This window comes from Notolepis coatsorum (assembly GCF_963971535.1).
Source record: "Notolepis coatsorum genome assembly, chromosome: 1".
Classification (NCBI taxonomy): Eukaryota; Metazoa; Chordata; class Actinopteri; order Aulopiformes; family Paralepididae; genus Notolepis; species Notolepis coatsorum.
Window position 1 is genome coordinate 100085157 of NC_140165.1, and position 19373 is coordinate 100104529.

General features: G+C 44.2%; 1 protein-coding gene across 5 annotated transcripts in view; it reads right to left on the reverse strand.

Annotated features, from left to right (window-relative positions):
- Window positions 1–1263: 1263 nt before the first annotated feature.
- Window positions 1264–19373, reverse strand: part of mta2 (metastasis associated 1 family, member 2) — a 109015-nt gene continuing 90905 nt past the window's right edge. Inside the window, exons 4-19 of one of the 5 annotated variants that reach the window (XM_084328587.1) lie at window positions 17891–18008; window positions 17484–17547; window positions 16679–16796; window positions 14640–14742; window positions 13602–13701; window positions 11204–11392; window positions 9259–9333; window positions 8857–8915; window positions 8573–8673; window positions 7868–8007; window positions 5607–5835; window positions 5123–5212; window positions 4847–4965; window positions 4372–4517; window positions 3917–3943; window positions 1264–1440 (exon numbers count right to left, since the gene is read on the reverse strand). In XM_084328587.1, the coding sequence (XP_084184713.1) occupies window positions 1287–1440; window positions 3917–3943; window positions 4372–4517; window positions 4847–4965; window positions 5123–5212; window positions 5607–5835; window positions 7868–8007; window positions 8573–8673; window positions 8857–8915; window positions 9259–9333; window positions 11204–11392; window positions 13602–13701; window positions 14640–14742; window positions 16679–16796; window positions 17484–17547; window positions 17891–18008 (1832 nt within the window). In that variant the 3' untranslated portion in view covers window positions 1264–1286. Of the gene's footprint in view, window positions 1441–3878; window positions 3944–4371; window positions 4518–4846; window positions 4966–5122; window positions 5213–5606; window positions 5836–7867; window positions 8008–8572; window positions 8674–8856; window positions 8916–9258; window positions 9334–11203; window positions 11393–13601; window positions 13702–14639; window positions 14743–16678; window positions 16797–17483; window positions 17548–17890; window positions 18018–19373 lie in introns of all 5 variants that reach the window. The other 4 variants (XM_084328586.1, XM_084328590.1, XM_084328589.1 and 1 more) reach the window with 4 other exon arrangements.

Sequence of the window (19373 nt, forward strand, 5' to 3'; positions counted from 1 at the left end):
CTCGTTTTTGAGATTGTTATTTCGTTTATTCGCTATATCTATTCATAATTCATAGCTGCAGCCTCTGGTATACCATTCAGAGCCTGTCTGAGCTGGCAGACGGTCAACACCGCCCTCTACTGCCAGGCGGAGCTATTGCATCTCATTGAAAATGGGCTGTTGTGTTTTAGGAGCCGATCGGAGGGGGCGGGCGGGGTTTAAATACTCAGGCGAGCCAGTTCTACACAACGATGGCATCGAACAGGAACTCCGCCCGCCCGTCATTGTGAAACGGTCGGTAGTGTGGTACGGACCTCCACAAGCATTATTTGGAATTGCGATCAGATATTTGGATTATCTCTTTTGCATTACATCAGATACAAGGTAAGAACATTATATATAAATTTGATCGTTGATCTGACATTTATTTCTACCGCGATCACAGCTATCTGTGTGGACCGTGTATGGCTGTTTACCGTTGGCTGCGGTGGGGGGGGGTCATTTCATGTATGGACGAGGAGACATAATAATGATAATCTAGCGTTGATTTCAGGATGATTAGATAATCAGCTGAAAAATTACACCTTGATGACTGGATTACAGTAAAATGCCTTTTTCTCGTCTTTTTCCTGGAATTACTGAAAAACACCCAAGCCACTCTATTCAAAACGGTATAAAACGGAAATGTACGGATGAAAAAACAATCTGTCTCGGGCATGTTGACTAGAAGCAACTCACTGAGACTCGACGGCGTTATTAGACCCATAGATATAATATAAGATATATTTTAAGCACTTGCAAATGTCACAGTCTAAAACTATATCCATTGAATAAAGACCTGGCGATGAATGGGGTATCAGCGCCCCCTGCTGCTGGCGGTCAATGTGTTAAGACTGACGTATTAACGCGACACCGTCTGAATTGGCCTGTTGGAAAACCCCACCCATCTACTGCTCCAAGAAGGTTAAATACAAACGCACATCTGCAAATACTATCGGACACAAGTGTGTGTGTGTGTGTGTGTGTGTGTGTGTGTGTGTGTGTGTGTGTGTGTGTCTGTATACAAGTGCAAGTTTTTGTATCGAGCACATCAGCTTTTGGGAAATACAGAAGACTGTAGAAAAAAAAGAAAGAAAGAGCGAGAGAGAAAGACAGAGAGAGGTAGAAGTAGAGAGAGAGAGTGAGAAGAAAGACTACTGGTATGGCGTGCTGCGCTGCCTGGTAAGTGACGGCCTGAGCACAGGGCCCCCCTCAACTCCCCACCCACCCACCACCTGCCCCATGTCCTATTGAGACCCTCCCTCCCCTCAGTCCTCCAGGACGATGGGCTCGCTGGTGCTCGAGGGCAGCAGAGGCGTGGTCAGGGGCCTGGGGGGAGGCGGCAGCTTGATCCGCACGGGGAGGTGGGGCTTCCTGGCCGCCCGCCGCATCTCCGACTGGGTCAGGTGTTTCCTCAGTGCCCTGCGGGAGGAGGGAGGACACACTTAGGGACACGCCGGGGCCTGCTCTGAGACATGGACTGAATCTAGTAGTCCCAGATTAAGAGATCCCCACTTCACTGAAAGCAACCTTTTAATCTAAGACTATAGGCTAAATCCTTTTAATCTAAGACTATAGGCTAAATCCTTTTAATCTAAGACTATAGGCTAAATCCTTTTAATCTAAGACTATAGGCTAAATCCTTTTAATCTAAGACTATAGGATAAATACTTTTAATCTAAGACTAGGCTAAATCCTTTTAATCTAAGACTAGGCTAAATCCTTTTAATCTAAGATTTGGGATAAATCCCTTTAATCTAAGACTATATAGGCTAAATCCTTTTAATCTAAGACTATAGGATAAATCCTTAGGCTAAATCCTTTTAATCTAAGAAGGATACATCCTTTTAATTTAAAACTATAGGCTAAATCCTTTTAATCCAAGACTATAGGCTAAATCCTTTTAATCCAAGACTATAGGCTAAATCCTTTTAATCTAAGACTATAGGCTAAATCCTTTTAATCTAAGACTATAGGATAAATCCCCTGGTGGGTTTGTCATATAGAGTGGATACTGACCGTTTGATACACTAACGTTACTGTAATTTGGTGACAATAGCGTAACCAGAAAACGACTGAAGAGTGCCTTTTGTGAACTGCTCCCCTGTCTTATTAAGTCCAGTTGTATTTCTATACACTTTTACAGTAGATGATTCTCAATAGTTCTCAGAGCTGTGCTCGACTCAATTAGTCGACTAATAGTCATGTTGATTTATTTGTTTAATGGCCAAATCTGTAAAATTGTGCTCACTCTATACTGGGGAAAAAAAACAATTAAAATGTCTATTCAACTAACAAAGTCTTGGGCAATTCAGCTAAGAGGGCAGCTCACGGACCTCCCGTCGTCTTGGGACGATAAAAATAGGATTGGAGTTGGAAAAAACAAACTGCTAACGTTACATGAACAACAATGCAAATTAAACTGACTGCACGCTCTGTTCCTGTAGCACACGGTTCTTATTAAACCTCCTTGACAACACATCCACGGTGCCCGTCACCGCCGGTATCGACTGTCAGAGGGATACACAATGGCATCCTGTGGTGGGATACTGCCAAGACAAGACACAGCAGAGCTGGACCCTGAGCCTCTGACCTCACGACGGCTGCAACAGGGAAGTCAACCCGGGTCACGGAGGTGGTCAAGCTAGCTAGTATTAATGTTAACATGAAAGAAACACGCCAACATTTTGGGAAATTAGCTTATCGTCTTCTCCAGAGAGAGACAAGAAGATAGATACCAGTTTCCTGTCGTCTCTCTCTGGAGAAGACTGTAAGCTAATTTCCCAAAATGTTGGCATGTTCCTTTAAGACCGTTTGATATTAACAAACCGTTACCATCGTGTGCACCACGATATAATGAGGTACGTTAGGTAACGCTAACGAGGTACGTTAGGTAACGCTAACGAGGTACGTTGGGTAACACTAACAAGTCACAATTAGGCTCTTGGAAACAAAGTATCCTCTCCACAGATAACGTCAGCTGTGCAGCAGATTCAGGTCATGAATCTCTCCCTCAAGTTGTAGCATTAATGAGACGGCTAAGTTAATACAATTAAATAAAAAGCACTTTCTCCAGTCCACTAATTCCGTCATGATATAGCATAATTTCTGTAAACTGAAAGTTACATTTGACAGATTAGGGCTGTGTGATTGGCCCAGCTGTCAACCAAGGCATAGGTTTCTTACTGCATCAGACATAGGCATTGATATCATAAAATCAAACATAACATTGGCTTATCATTATTGTCACAATTAGTTTTGCTGTTCTTATTTAATCTGAACAATAGTGATAATGTAAGGGGGAAACTATTTTAATTCGGGACAGTCCACATTGGGACAGCTTGAGATTGTATTTCTGGACAGTTCTGGGAAGATGCTGAAAGAAGTTAGTTAAGAGCCCTGTACGAGTTCTTAATATTGTGACATCAGACCATTGTCCTCCCATCACATCTATATACATATATGACATCACCATTGTCCTATCACATCTATATACATATATGACACCACCATTGTCCTCATATGACATCTATATACATATATGACATCACCATTGTCCTCCCATCACATCTATATACATATATGACATCACCATTGTCCTATCACATCTATATACATATATGACATCACCATTGTCCCATCACATCTATATACATATATGACATCACCATTGTCCTCCTATCACATCTCTAGATATATGACATGACCATTGTCCTCCCATCACATCTCTAGATATATATATATGACATCACAATTGTCCTCCTATCACATCTCTAGATATGTATGACATCACCATTGTGCTCCTATCACATCTCTAGATATATATATATACTCCTCTGGTATGTTTGTTAGCCTCCGACCTCTTATTAGCTGCTCTACTCTTCACCATGGCTCCTACCTCTCCATGCTCTCCTGACTGTCCATTCTAATGTAGCCAAAGACAAAGACATAATGGATTATGGCATAAGTGATGCTCCATAATGGTGGAATAGCATTAAGAAAAGTGAGTAGGTAGCTTAACGGTATCACAGGAATTCTCTAGCTTTATAAACGCATGTGTGTGTGTGTTTCCTCATTTCAAAATGTTATACCCCCCACGATCTTACATCCTTGAATGATTTTGAAGATTTTGGTGGGTTCTTTTTCCAATATGATGTATACGGACAGCAGTTGTGTAAGATGACCAACACCATAACACTTTTATTTGCGGTCATTCGTGTATCGTGCCTGAACAACCTTTTTTCCCAAAACATTTCCTCAGTTTCAACAACTGGAAATATACAATACATGTTCCAGACTTGCGAGGCATGCGTAGGAACCCTGTACAATGCTGCCAGTAAAAACACCACCTACCTGGTGTCTTTCGTGGCCACAAACACCACAGGGTTGGGTGCATCTCCCTGGTTGACTTTCTGCCTCTTGATGACCGACTGGGAGGTGGTCCGCAAGCCAGACGCAAACGGCCTCCCGTTGGTGGAGAACGGCAGCCCTCCTCCAGCCTACAAGCCAATGAGACGAGAGGAATGAAAACGAGGGCGGGAGGATCTTGAACTACCGTGTCGTGGGTCACGGCTGGAAGGCAGATCACTTTGAAAACTTTTCCATCTCAGTTTCAGGTTAAGGAGAGGACTTTACAGTTGAGTAGTATATAGAAATGCATGCTACTCTGAGGATTGATAAAGAGCACATGGGATGCAGATGTCAATCATCACAGATCAAACTCCTAAATGACAAGTGCTCCTTGGGGGAAAGATGTCAGCTGAGTTGTTGCTGAGTTTATCATTATAAACCATCAGTGTGTATGGTGAGGGGGGGGGGGGGTACTGACGCTGTCAAAGGGCCTCTTTCCCAGCAGGCCTGGGCCCCCACGAGGCTGGTTGGCCTGGTTACGGTTGATGGGTGTGGGGGCTCCCCGGGGCGCCTTCAGCTTCAGAGGGGCCGAGATAGCTGGAGAGAGAGAGAGAGAGAGAGAGAGGACACACCAATCAGATAGCTCAGACCAACCAGAGATCAGCTAGCTCAGACCAATCAGAGATCAGCTAAACAGTAATGATAATGATAAACAGTAAAATAACTTTGGCAGAAATGAGTGGTGCGTTCTTACCCAGATTCTTCACTATAGTGGCCAGTGATTGCCGGGGGATTGGCCTGTTCTTTACAGGAGTCTTGGTGGCTTTAGGCAGCCTGATCATACCTGATTGGGAGAAAAAAAAAGTCCAGGTCAAAATTCTACTTTCAATATAAAGAGACAATATAAAAACATTCATGCTTGTGAACATATTCGTTATTCAAAAAAAAAATTTGAAAAAAAAAAAAAAAAAAAAAATTTTGTACCTCATTGTCTGCATTTGGTACCTCATTGTATTTAGGTTGTACTTTAGTTTGTATAGTGTTATTCCTCTTTTACTTCGTTTTTTTACTGTATGAAGCACATTCTCAGGGGCTCATACAGAACCAAGCATTTCACTGTAATGTATGTTATACGTGACAAATAAAAGCAAACTTGAACCCTCATTTCAGGAGCGTTTCTGACCCACCAGTCCTCGCTAAACGTCCTCCCCTGGTGTTCGAGGTGTCCTGCTACTCACACTCTGCCTTGACGGCGTTGGCGTTGATGGAGGCGTAGGGTCGCCGGGCTGCGCGGCGCGGCTGCAGGATGTCTTCGCAGACGCGGCGGGCGATGCGGGTCAGCTTGGTGGTCTGCAGGATGAAGGTTTGCCGGTTCTTGGCCAGCAGCTTAGCTCGACCCTCGTTGCGCGTGAACGGCGACAGGCCCTGTGCCTCCTGACGTGTCATGTGACTGCGTGGGCCCGGCTCCTGGACAGGAAGAGACCAGACACACCATATATGGAAATTGTAAATAATCTCAGGGTTCCCACTCTTTTCCAGGACATTTCCAGTCGTTTTTGACAAACCAGGAAATAATTTGCTCACAATGGGTCATATAATTTCCCGGGAGGCCTAGTATCGACACATTTAACCCCAGTTTTTTTCCTCCTTTTTTAACACTTTGGTTGCCTAAGGTTAAATTAATGATATACCATAGATTGCCAGCGCTATTTGTCTATGGAGAAAGTCCCCTTCTTTGCAGGGCTATAACTTTTTAAATTCTATTGCTACATTGCCATTATTAGGGCCCATTCAAAGTCCTATATGTATTGTTCATTGTGTAGCAACGTTAAACTTTTTCATTCACATATTCATACTAAAGTATGATCTAATGTATAAGTATGTTTTCATCTCTTTCTGCAGCTTTCTCCAGAACGTGATCTATAGCCCCAAATGCATTATATTGATGATGAAATACAGTTTGATGGCAATCAGCGCGATATAAAAAATTCCAACTAGACGTACTTCTAGAAGTTACTACACGTCATCTGATGTTGACCGGATGGGCGAGGGGGCGTTTATAATTCCGTGGGCAGCGTTATACCAATCATCTAATGTGGGTCAAATGTTGATAATATCAGTTATTATCGAAGACGGTAACGTTACACGCTGAAACTCACCCCAGTCTCCGCGCGCCGTTGGGCGATCATCGTCGAGTAGAAATTTTATCATTATGGGATATATTATTACCCGGTCCATCTCCAGCTTGTATAATGGTATATACGTCCAAATCATGTTGTTTATCGAGTTATTGGCAATCGATCGCTATGTAGTGTGACGAGCTAGAGTGCCGGAACCTATACCGAGTGCCCGGAAGTAATATGGCCGACCAGCAAAACCTCTACTGCGCTTCCTGTTAAGCGGTTGCGCCGATCGGCCACCAGATGGCGCTCCTGAACCGCCAGAGAGCTCAGTGGGTCCTGCTGGTGGATCTCAGGCCAGCGGAGGGACATTATGAATCCGATCGCAGATTTTTGAAATATTGATATAAGGACGCTGTACAGCGTCCCCCGGCAACTTTAGCATGGCCAGGAAAGACGTCTAAAGACGGGTCCCGGCACTCAAAGTGTTAATGCTGATGAAATGTCTTACGTTCATTACAGGTGACTGCTACACCCATCACTGGCTGATAACAGTACAATAAGCACTCCTAGTTGAGGATTTGTTTTCAATTTGAGAAAGGTCAAAACAGCCAGTGAGCATAAACCTCTACATATTGCTGTTGGCTATAAACGACTCTAACCCCCGAACACACCTTAACTCAATAGGTATGGTTCTGTTCTGCACACTGGCTCTGCAAAGCACCACTACTTTATCATGGTACAAAACTGTTTGTCAAACTGTAGGAAGATAAAGACAATGGCAGAACAGTTAAACCTGATCACACACGCTCCATGTTTGTTGGTAAATAAGAGAGTCAGTAAGGGCGTCAGGACATACAGAGCCTGCTCTAGCGGTAAACAACAGACTGAATAAGAGTCAGTAAGGGCGTCAGGACATACAGAGCCTGCTCTAGCGGTAAACAACAGACTGAATAAGAGTCAGTAAGGGCGTCAGGACATACAGAGCCTGCTCTAGCGGTAAACAACAGACTGAATAAGAAGGTAAGGGCGTCAGGACATACAGAGCCTGCTCTAGCGGTAAACAACAGACTGAATAAGAAGGTAAGGGCGTCAGGACATACAGAGCCTGCTCTAGCGGTAAACAACAGACTGAATAAGAAGGTAAGGGCGTCAGGACATACAGAGCCTGCTCTAGCGGTAAACAACAGACTGAATAAGAAGGTAAGGGCGTCAGGACATACAGAGCCTGCTCTAGCGGTAAATAACAGACTGAATAATGGCGTCAGGACGTACAGAGCCTGCTCTAGCGGTAAATAACAGACTGAATAAGGGCGTCAGGACGTACAGAGCCTGCTCTAGCGGTAAATAACAGACTGAATAAGGGCGTCAGGACGTACAGAGCCTGCTCGAGCGGCACCCTCTAGCTGTGTGGGGGTCTTCAGGCCTCCGTACTTCTTCCAGTAGATCCAGCAGGAGGCACACAGTCTGCACTGCATGTTAGGAGGACCCCAAGCATACCACTGAGGAGACTGGGCCGCTGAGTGAGTGAGAGAGAGTGAGTGAGTGAGTGAGTGAGTGAGTGAGTGAGTGAGTGAGTGAGTGAGTGAGTGAGAGAGATATATAGAGAGAGAGAGAGAGAGAGAGAGAGAGAGAGATAAAAAGACCGACAAAGGGAGAGAGAGGAAAAGTAATGTTAGCGCTGTCCTCGGACCTCAACTTAAGAAATTATTCATATAATAATAATAATAATAATATAATAATGATCATAATTATCATAGAATCTTATTGACTAATTAGTCAGTATAATCGAATTGTGTTTTCTCCATTATTGTCCTGCTAATTAATCACATGAGGGCCCAAACGTAGTGCTTGTGTATAAAGGGCCAAAGCATATGTGGGGGAACTGTGATGCAAGAGTTCATTCAGCCTGAAAAAAAAGAAAAGAAAAAAAAGTTGACAAAAAAAAAAAGTCAGGTCAATGTAGATCAGAACAACTACCGGTAATTGATCCGCTAACTGACTACAAGGGGGGCAGAGACCAACATTGGAGACCTCCACCAAGGTAGGTCATTATTGGACCGACACACAAGTAGGCTACTCACTGTGGCAGCTCTCGCAGCTGAGTCCTTTCTGGAAGCCTGCCGTGCCGTTCATGCCAGGCTTGCTACCGGGGGCCATGATCTGGTTGGGGTTGGGTTTGGTGCTGGAGAGAGACGGGTGGATAGGTTTAACAGCAACAGTTACAACCCGCTCAGGTGAAACATGTACTTTTTACCAACGGGCCATAGCTTCTGAAGGGCAAGGCCAACAGCTGACATCACCATGAGAATGTTCTCATACTGTACATGACATGTCTGAAAGTGTTCTGGGTGGCGTTAATACTCACTAAGTGGGGATGTACACCTGCTTGAGCTTGCTGTCAGCCTCCGCCGCCTTTAGCCGTTTCTGACAGAGGAGACATGTTACATTCATGATTTAGTGACGAGACATGTTTTCAAAGAAAAGGGCAAAGTCTCGAATGCATCACAGAACAGCATTCCCAGTGTGTTCTGCCTCAGTGGTTTGGCAGTTTCTGAATGAAAACAGAATGTTGGGCCAGAACTCTCCATTAGGAGGGACTCGATTCGAGGAGGAGGAGGAGGAGTAGCAGAAGAGTATCTGCCACATATGGATACTATTGATGCCTGTACATAGTTGTAAAATAAATCAGGCGCCAACAACAGATGACATTACATTTGGTGTAAATAAAGAACAAAACTAAATCTTTGTTAGCTGAGCAGTGGCTTACCTGCTGGATGTAGCGGTCAGTGGTCTTCCACATGTAGTAGAACTGGACCACACTGGCTAGTGACTTCCAGGGCAGCTGAGGAGGAAGCACAATCACATCATCACACTACAGCAGCTACTAACATGACTAGAGCAGCTACTAACATGACTACAGCAGCTACTAACATGACTAGAGCAGCTACTAACATGACTAGAGCAGCTACTAACATGACTAGAGCAGCTACTAACATGACTAGAGCAGCTACTAACATGACTAGAGCAGCTACTAACATGACTAGAGCAGCTACTAACATGACTAGAGCAGCTACTAACATGACTAGAGCTGCTACTAATACTGTACATGATGGGACTAGAGCTGCTACTAATACTGTACATGATGGGACTAGAGCTGCTACTAATACTGTACATGATGGGACTAGAGCTGCTACTAATACTGTACATGATGGGACTAGAGCTGCTACTAATACTGTACATGATGGGACTAGAGCTCCTACTAATACTGTACATGATGGGACTAGAGCTTCTACTAATACTGTACATGATGGGACTAGAGCTCCTACTAATACTGTACATGATGGGACTAGAGCTGCTACTAATACTGTACATGATGGGACTAGAGCTGCTACTAATACTGTACATGATGGGACTAGAGCTCCTACTAATACTGTACATGATGGGACTAGAGCTGCTACTAATACTGTACATGATGGGACTAGAGCTGCTACTAATACTGTACATGATGGGACTAGACTAGAGCTGCTACTAATACTGTACATGATGGGACTAGAGCTGCTACTAATACTGTACATGATGGGACTAGAGCTCCTACTAATACTGTACATGATGGGACTAGAGCTGCTACTAATACTGTACATGATGGGACTAGAGCTGCTACTAATACTGTACATGATGGGACTAGAGCTGCTACTAATACTGTACATGATGGGACTAGACTAGAGCTGCTACTAATACTGTACATGATGGGACTAGAGCTGCTACTAATACTGTACATGATGGGACTAGACTAGAGCTGCTACTAATACTGTACATGATGGGACTAGAGCTGCTACTAATACTGTACATGATGGGACTAGACTAGAGCTGCTACTAATACTGTACATGATGGGACTAGAGCTGCTACTAATACTGTACATGATGGGACTAGACTAGAGCTGCTACTAATACTGTACATGATGGGACTAGAGCTGCTACCAATACTGTACATGATGGGACTAGAGCTGCTACTAATACTGTACATGATGGGACTAGAGCTGCTACTAATACTGTACATGATGGGACTAGAGCTGCTACTAATACTGTACATGATGGGACTAGAGCTGCTACTAATACTGTACATGATGGGACTAGAGCTGCTACTAATACTGTACATGATGGGACTAGAGCTGCTACTAATACTGTACATGATGGGACTAGAGCTGCTACTAATACTGTACATGATGGGACTAGAGCTGCTACTAATACTGTACATGATGGGACTAGACTAGAGCTGCTACTAATACTGTACATGATGGGACTAGAGCTGCTACTAATACTGTACATGATGGGACTAGAGCTGCTACTAATACTGTACATGATGGGACTAGAGCTCCTACTAATACTGTACATGATGGGACTAGAGCTGCTACTAATACTGTACATGATGGGACTAGAGCTCCTACTAATACTGTACATGATGGGACTAGACTAGAGCTCCTACTAATACTGTACATGATGGGACTAGAGCTGCTACTAATACTGTACATGATGGGACTAGACTAGAGCTCCTACTAATACTGTACATGATGGGACTAGAGCTGCTACTAACAATTATTCAAGTAATCAACGATTATTTCATTGATTAATGGGTGCATTTCCACACAACACCAAAACACTTTAGGGCTACCTAGCTTCCAAACACACCAGCATAGCACACAGGGACAACTCACAAAGTCCTGGCGGATGTCGTTGAAGTCCTTGCCGTACTTCTCCAGCGCCTCCTCGAAGAGCATGGCCTCGGACGCGCTCCACTCCTCCATCTCGTCGCGGCACAGCACGGGGCCTCCCTGGGGCACGAGGGTGGACATGGCCTTGGCCAGGTCATAGGCGTTCTTCTGCAACGTGTCCATGGCGTGGAACTACACAGGACAGAGAGAGGACATGACGAGAGCAGGAGAGCATGATTAGATCATGTTGATGGTTGCACTTTAAAAAAGGAACACGCCAACATTTGGGGAAATTAGCTTACCGCAGGGGTTCTCAAACTTCTTTATACCACAACGCCATTTTATTTATGATTTTGTTTGGCGACCCCACACTTAATGTGGAATTAAGGAATATCAAAATAAAAGCAATAAAAGCAATAAAAGCACAAGTTGTTGAACGTGATCATGCATATTTATTAGAAAATTGTATTACAGCACTATGTTATCAATACACATTTATAAAACGAGGCATATTTGGCCAAAATATGTTGCCAAAAAAAAAAAAAAAAAAGTATAGATATTCTTTTGACTTGCCACGCGCACTGAATAAATTCCACAAATGTACCTTTAATACCAGTATTCGTCTGACCACAACCCTCGTTAGCTTACCTTCATAAGCAGGTGTGTGGTCACCTGCTCTCCTCCTTCTCAAGCTTTCACCACAAGGTGAGGTCAAGGGCTGCAGCGGCGTCGGATGCCGAGCGTCACCACTAATTAACAGAACTTGGTTATAGTCATAACCTAACGTTCTGTATCATTAGTGGATCCGCTCGGCATCACTCATGCACATAGGGAGGCCGAGCGGAGCCACCGGCCGACAAATACACCCCGCTGAAGGCCCCCCACAACCATCAGAACAGGGAGGGCCGAGCCCCCCCGACCCCCCCTAATGGAGGGCACCCCCCCTATTAGAGGTTTCCCGGGAGGGCGACGGACCCGACCGTGCGAAGAGGCACTCAAGCAACTCAACGCACAGGGTGAGCAGACCGTAGCTTGACCCCACAACTACACACATGCACAACCCGCATGCCACCCGGGAACGAACGGAAGGAACAACCTCGTTACTGCCCCCAGAATCACGGGGTCAAGGGTAAACCCAACCCCGTGGCAAGGCCGTAGCAGCGGAGCGCGAAGGAAGACCCAGACCCACCAAAGGGACTGGATCCCCTGGAACGGGGGCCCGGAGAAGTCCATGATGCCTACCCACGACCCCACTTTGGGTCGTGACCCATAGTTTGCGAACTGCTGCCTTAACGTCTTCTCTCTCTGGAGAAGACGATAAGCTAATTTCCCAAAATGTTGGCGTGTTCCTTTAACCCTAAGAGACCTGCAGACAATACAGTCTTTCAGAGCCTTCGTTTTAAAGCTAGAGTCAAGATACTGGTATCATATGAAACTAGATGACCAAAGGTACCAACCCTGTCATGCTAGCTTGGGGGGGTAACTAATGCTCCCAAGTGTGGCTGTATTTCTGCCTATTCTAAAAATGGCGTATTTGACCATTTGGGCATTCTGGGGTCCCAAAACAGTCTTTGGATTGCATCAATTGGGTATGACTGGAAAGCTGAGACTGCTGCAAAGCCAATGAGCTGAATTGTATTCATATGTGATGATGTTAGTCCCCATAGTAGCCATTTCATTGTAGTGAGAACATTGTGAGAAACTTGACTCACTGTATACAATGACCTATTGTGACCGCTAGCATAATAATAATAATCACAGCCTCATGAAACGTTACAACCACAAACGAGAAACCTGGTCCTTCAGAGGATGTATGGTTTTCCCAGGGTTATCGACAACAAGGGGGGTTTCGGAGTACTTTCCAGAACAGAAGTGCTCGCCATCCAATCGCCGAAAAATGCAATTCTTACAGAAATCTCCAGATGTCTGTGCTATATAAATAGAATTGCTGCAGCAACCTATGAGACATGATTCAGCATGAGAATGGCCACAATACACATCATAATGTCATGTTCTTATATACACTCAACATCTTCAAAAGAACATCTTAGTTGCAGCTATGGATATTTAGAGACAGGAGGTGGTGGGACTGAAGCAGATTAAAATGAAACCAGCACTTAAGAATATCTTATCATCTTAATTTTCTCATTTACACTTCATGCATTTTGTTTACCTTAACATTCTTGGAGAAATTAAATACAATTATTGTAGATGAGGTCTTATATATACAAAATAATGTATTTTTCCTGAATGTTTGACTCAATGGTGATAATACAGTAGAGGGGTGTGTGTGTGTGTGTGTGTGTGTGTGTGTGCGTGCGTGCGTGCGTGCGTGTGTGCGTGTGCGTGTGTGTGCGTGTGCGTGTGTGTGCGTGTGTGTGCGTGTGTGCGTGTGTCTTACCAGCGTTATATCTCTGGAGGCAGCAGCGGCGCTCATATGGAGGCTGGGCTGACGGATAGAGCTGCTGCAGTCCAGCGCCCGAGCAAACGTCCCCACAGCCCTGTAACAAACAACTAGTTAGTTACCATCAGTCCCCACAGCTCTGTAACAACAACTAGTTACCATCAGTCCCCACAGCTCTGTAACAACAACTAGTTACCATCAGTCCCCACAGCTCTGTAACAACAACTAGTTACCATCAGTCCCCACAGCTCTGTAACAACAACTAGTTACCATCAGTCCCCACAGCTCTGTAACAACAACTAGTTACCATCAGTCCCCACAGCTCTGGAACAAACACAGGTTACTATTAGTCCTCACTATCAGTCCTCTTCATCATCATTAACACAACCACTGGTTACTATTAGTCCTCACTATCAGTCCTCTTCATCATCATTAACACAACCACTGGTTACTATTAGTCCTCACTATCAGTCCTCTTCATCATCATTAACACAACCACTGGTTACTATTAGTCCTTGTAAACATCTACAGTAGAACAAAGTCATGTGATCATAAATGTTTGTTAAAGGTCCACTAGATGGCGCAGTAGCTTGCTCCATCAAACCGACTGATTCACAGAAGAGAACCGAAGGCAGGTTCCCTCCAAAAAAACGAACTTGAGGTGGATTAGGACTTCATTCCACAACTACACTTGACCTGAGTGCAGTCGGAAAATACTAGGGGACCTGCCAGGAACATACATGCATGGTACTGCAGCTGAATGGGTAGAGCATGGCACTAACACCGCCAGGGTCAAGGGTTCCATTCCCACTGAATACAAGAAATATAATCCACTAGTGTTACTGTGAGGTGCTTTTACTAAATATGTTATATTTTATACTATGTTATAAGCATGTTATATTATGCTATGTTGACCGGCAACCATAAATAAAAATCAAACAACACAAACTCAATTTGGGGGGAGCCATCAAATAGCCTCTTTTCTCAGAACCCCTAAACTCCCCCAGCTGCCCTGACAACAGGGTTGGTTCTCACCGTGCCACCACCAGGAACTGGTCAATCTGGGGGTCTTTCAGCTGATTATCAGGGTCCCACACCTTGGTCTCCAACTTATCCTGAACACGGGTGTCCGAATCAACTGGGAGGGGAAGAGAGGGGGACATGTTTTTATTTATTTTCAGGACAGTGGGCAGTCCACTCCTCATAATATATTTCTTTCATTCAAAATAGCTCGATTGTAGACATCTTGGTAAAAAAAAGAAACTGGTAATCAGGTGGTCGATATCACTCCATATTGTATGAAACCCGTCATGAGAACACTATGAATTGAGACAGTAGGAAGGCTGAGAGGGAGACAGAGTAGGGGAGACACAGGAGAGAAGGTTCTTTATTGAGACAGTAGGGAGGCTGAGAGGGAGACAGAGTAGGGGAGACACAGGAGAAAAGGTTCTTTATTGAGACAGTAGGGAGGCTGAGAGGGAGACAGAGTAGGGGAGACACAGGAGAGAAGGTTCTTTATTGAGACAGTAGGGAGGCTGAGAGAGAAAGAGTAGGGGAGAGACCGGAGGGAAAGAAATAATTGATGAAGACTGTGGTTTTTTCTTTCTTCTTTGATTTTTTTAATCACCACGCTGATTTCCAAATATCTTTTTATTTTTTATTATTATCCCCCCCCCCCCCCCCCCCCCCTTCTTTTTACGTTTTTCTTCCCTCCCAATGTTAGTCGTTATGCCAATTCCCAATCCCCTTCCTGGTCGTTGCGCACTCTACCCCCTACCGTCGGTCTGGGAGGGCGGAGACTATCAGTATCACATGCTTCCTCCGACACATGTGTACCCAGCCCACCGCTTCTTTTCACCTGGCAGCGCGGACTCTCACTGGGAGAGTGTAACGTGTGGAAGGTCACAATACCTCTCCTAGATCCTTCCCTTGCTGTGCAGGCGCCCCGACCAAACTGTAGGAGTCGCTGTTTACAACGACCAGGACCCACCCTCGCCGGGTTTCCCACCCGCTAACACTGCCAATTGTGTTAGTATGGACGGTCGGCCAACCTGGAAGCACCACAGCTGGATTCGATCCCACTGTCTCTGTGGTGGTAGACAGGCGCTTAGTCCGCTGCGCTACCCGGCCGATTTCCAAATCTATATTTAAACTCACTAGATTGCCATTGCAAAGTAGCCAGATGGAATATTAGTTCCATCACAGCAGTGTTCCCGGTGGAAAGCATTAAGCCCATGGACATGTTTACAGACACAAGGAACCAACCTAGTTAGCAAGTTTGGTTTCTTGCAACACATTGGCTATATCCAAAAATTCACCATTCACCCAGGGCTTCCATTATATTCAGGAATATACCATATGGGTTACATCTAGATAACCAGCTATGTTTTGTACATAAATTCAACACAAGAAGCTAATAGTTAGCTGCTAGCATTAGCCATTACACACTAGTCCCCTGTCACTCCATTAAAAGAGCCTAGGCCTCTCTAAAGACTTCAATATCAATTGAAAAGATACTGAAGCATCAGGGAAAGTATCTACTCATAATGTGGAAGTAGGTTATAACTTACATGGTCCAGTGTTCAAATAAATAAACAAAAATCGCAATAAATTGTACATTGTCATTTAGCAGACGCTTTTATCCAAAGTGACTTACTAGTTCTGTACAACAAGTCAGCAGGGAATGGTACAACTCTTTCAGCCGAGTAACAATGTTGAAACTTGGGTGCTACAGTGTTGAGTGCATAGTAGTAAAGTAGGTGGTAATATAGGCATGGAAGATTATTTAGTGGAAAAGTGCACGATAGTAAAAGACCGCACAAAGGTTAGTATAACGTTTTTCTCCTTCATTTCAGATATTGATTGAAGAAGTGTGTTTTTAGTCTCAGACAGTAATATCGAATGGGGAAGTATAGTGATAGCATTGAATGGGGGAGATAGCGCATCGCCCCTAGTGAGCAGCAGACATGTCTCTCTCCCTCCCTCCCTCCTCCCTCCCTCTCTCCCATAAGCTATGAGGTATGAAAAGGTCAGAGTTCAGGGGCCCCTCCCCTGCCCGGTGTGTGGTCTCTCACCTTCGGCTAGTTTGTCGGGGATCTCGGCCTGGTACTTGGAGCCCACGCGGATCTCCCCCTGGTCCGCCAGCAGGGTCTTCTGGACCGGGTCGAACACCAACGAGTAGAAGAAGCAGTCCTGAGAGGAAACAGCTAAATGTTATTGTTGTTATGGATTCTGAGTAAACTAGATCTACCAGCGCCCCATTTAAGACTTCACCCGTTTGAGGATGGAGGTTTCCATTTGAATTACTTTATACATTTTTTTACCTTTTCTCTTAAATGTTTTCTAGACATGGAGAATTTTCAGTGACCGTTGGAGATGTATTCTACCATTTCTCCTTGTTGCGTTTGTATTGTAATGAGATTAGGCAGCAACAAGGTGCCCTGGGCCCAGGAGTTCAAAACTTGTAATCCCTATTGATTGATTGATTGATTGATTGATTGATTGATTGATTGATTGAACATTTTAATTAACAGATTGCAGAATGGGTACAATACAGTACGGCTCAATACACACAATTGTTAAGGGGATGCAGACCAGAGAAAGACTTTCGTCTTGTTTACATCAGGGTCCCCCATTTTCAATTCATAATGAGTTGAAATTAATGAATCCAAATCTGATCCGATCAGATATGGATTAAAAGTTTTGAACTCCTGGGCCCAGGAAATTATGAAATTAGATCTCATGTTCAGGTCAGCCTCCAGGTCAAGCTACAGTTGGGTTGTCAGGTCAGTCTCCAGGTCAAGCTACAGTCGGGTCGTCAATAACCTTATTGGAGAACTCACACCTAATCATAAGCAAATAGAGATGGACGGCAGTTACCTCTTTCTCCAGGTAGCCGGCCAGGACATCGGTTTCATTGAGGAGTGTGACGTTGCATTTCCCCCTGAAGATACAGAAAGAAAAGAAGAATTTGAAGGTCATGAAAGGTCAAATGTGAGGAATGTTTTTTAAAAGCGCTTTGGATAAAAGCTGCTATATAAATGTACCATTTACCAAATTAAATGCCAGCCGTGTCTGTAGCTACCGTTATACCACAGACACTTCCACGGCTTGCACCAAGGAAAACGGTGAATAAAATGCACAATTCAAAACCCTCAGTGCAAGTTTATCATGATTCAGATGTTTTTACGCTGTCCCGATTAAACCGTTTCTTTGCTGGAGAGTTATGGGCATTTAAATCATGTTTCATAAAAACGCCACATATTATCCACTGGCTCCACACTCACCGTATGTGAGTGGCCGGTAGGGATTCAAACTGTCGGGAGAGGAAGAGTTCTCTGTGCTTTAGCTGGTGTTTCTGTTGTTCCGTCACGGTCGGCTGCTTCGACTCCTCCTCGAAGTCTCCTGAAACAACAACAACGGCAAACACAACACACGTAAACACAATGGATGCCTTCCACAGAATGTCCTCCATGTTGGAAGAAATAACCGTTGCCATGTGTTGATATATGAGGAATATATCAACAAATTGTATAGGTTGTCATCTTATTTCTGGATCTTGTAAACAGGTCACAGTGGAGAGAGTAGTATCATGCTTTTCCAGTGCAGACCTACTCTACCAAGGCACAGAAAAAAGCATTTTCTTTCAAAAGTAGTTACCAATGGGGGTTACAGGCAGCCATGTTGGAAGAAATAGAACCACACACACGTTCCATGCATGGCCTCTATTATTTTTACTCTGTTGCATCAACAACGTCAGTCTACTTGTACCTATAATGAAGACGAGATGATCCGTGAGCCCTCTTCTACAGGAACAACCTGAACGCCTCAAAGCTTCAAATCAAGGCCAAAATCAAGAATTGAACACTTCCTTTTTTGTTTTTTTTACCACTCACACAGAGGGCAACGAGAAATACTTTATAGAAATAATAAGCAGCGACGTGACCAGAATAGCATTTCACCACATTAAATATTATTTTCCTTAATGTTGATGGTATAATGATATGCGACGGTATAGTTTTCTCTCCTATTTCATAAAAAATAGTCTTATTATTTCTATTTATTTTTTTACTTTTAATACTGCTGCAAGGAACTTATATGGATATATATCGTGGACGGTATGTAGTCAAGAGAACGTTCAGAAATCCTAGCTAGCACATTCAAACCCTCCGCATGGAAAGAAGCACGCTTTTCCCAGGTAATTATTACTGAAGCTTGGAGACCAAAACAAATGGTAAATCAGGACAACACAACCACACACAAACGGAACAAAACAACATTTCCCACAGCGAGATACTCCGGTAGATTTGACCGGAAACTCCGGTCAAAACATTATTTACAGCGGGATCAATATGTGGGAAGTTGTGATCGGTAGAGGCTGTTAGTTGAATTAACTCTCCACAGTAAAAACACTCTGTAGAATGAGGCCGGTTTATAACCACTGCAATGTCAAAGTCATTCATCATCAGCGCTCAGTCAGAAGGAGCCGCGACGTACGGAGCGCTGCGAGCGACGGCTAACTTCTCGGCCCGTGGAGACGAGAGAATCGTCCTGTATCGAAAAGTTTGTTTGTCCAAAAGGGAAGTGACGTTTGTGATTGGAGGATGGAGAGAAGAGGGCGGGGTTTTGAGACAATAAACTCTTGGTCTAGTTGCTCAGCCACCTATAGTCGCACGGGGATAAAGGAGGTCGTCGTTATGTTGTTTTCTCTTCTCCATTCAGTGATATGGAAACATGAGGTTGGCAGTATGTGATATGTGTTCGACCAAT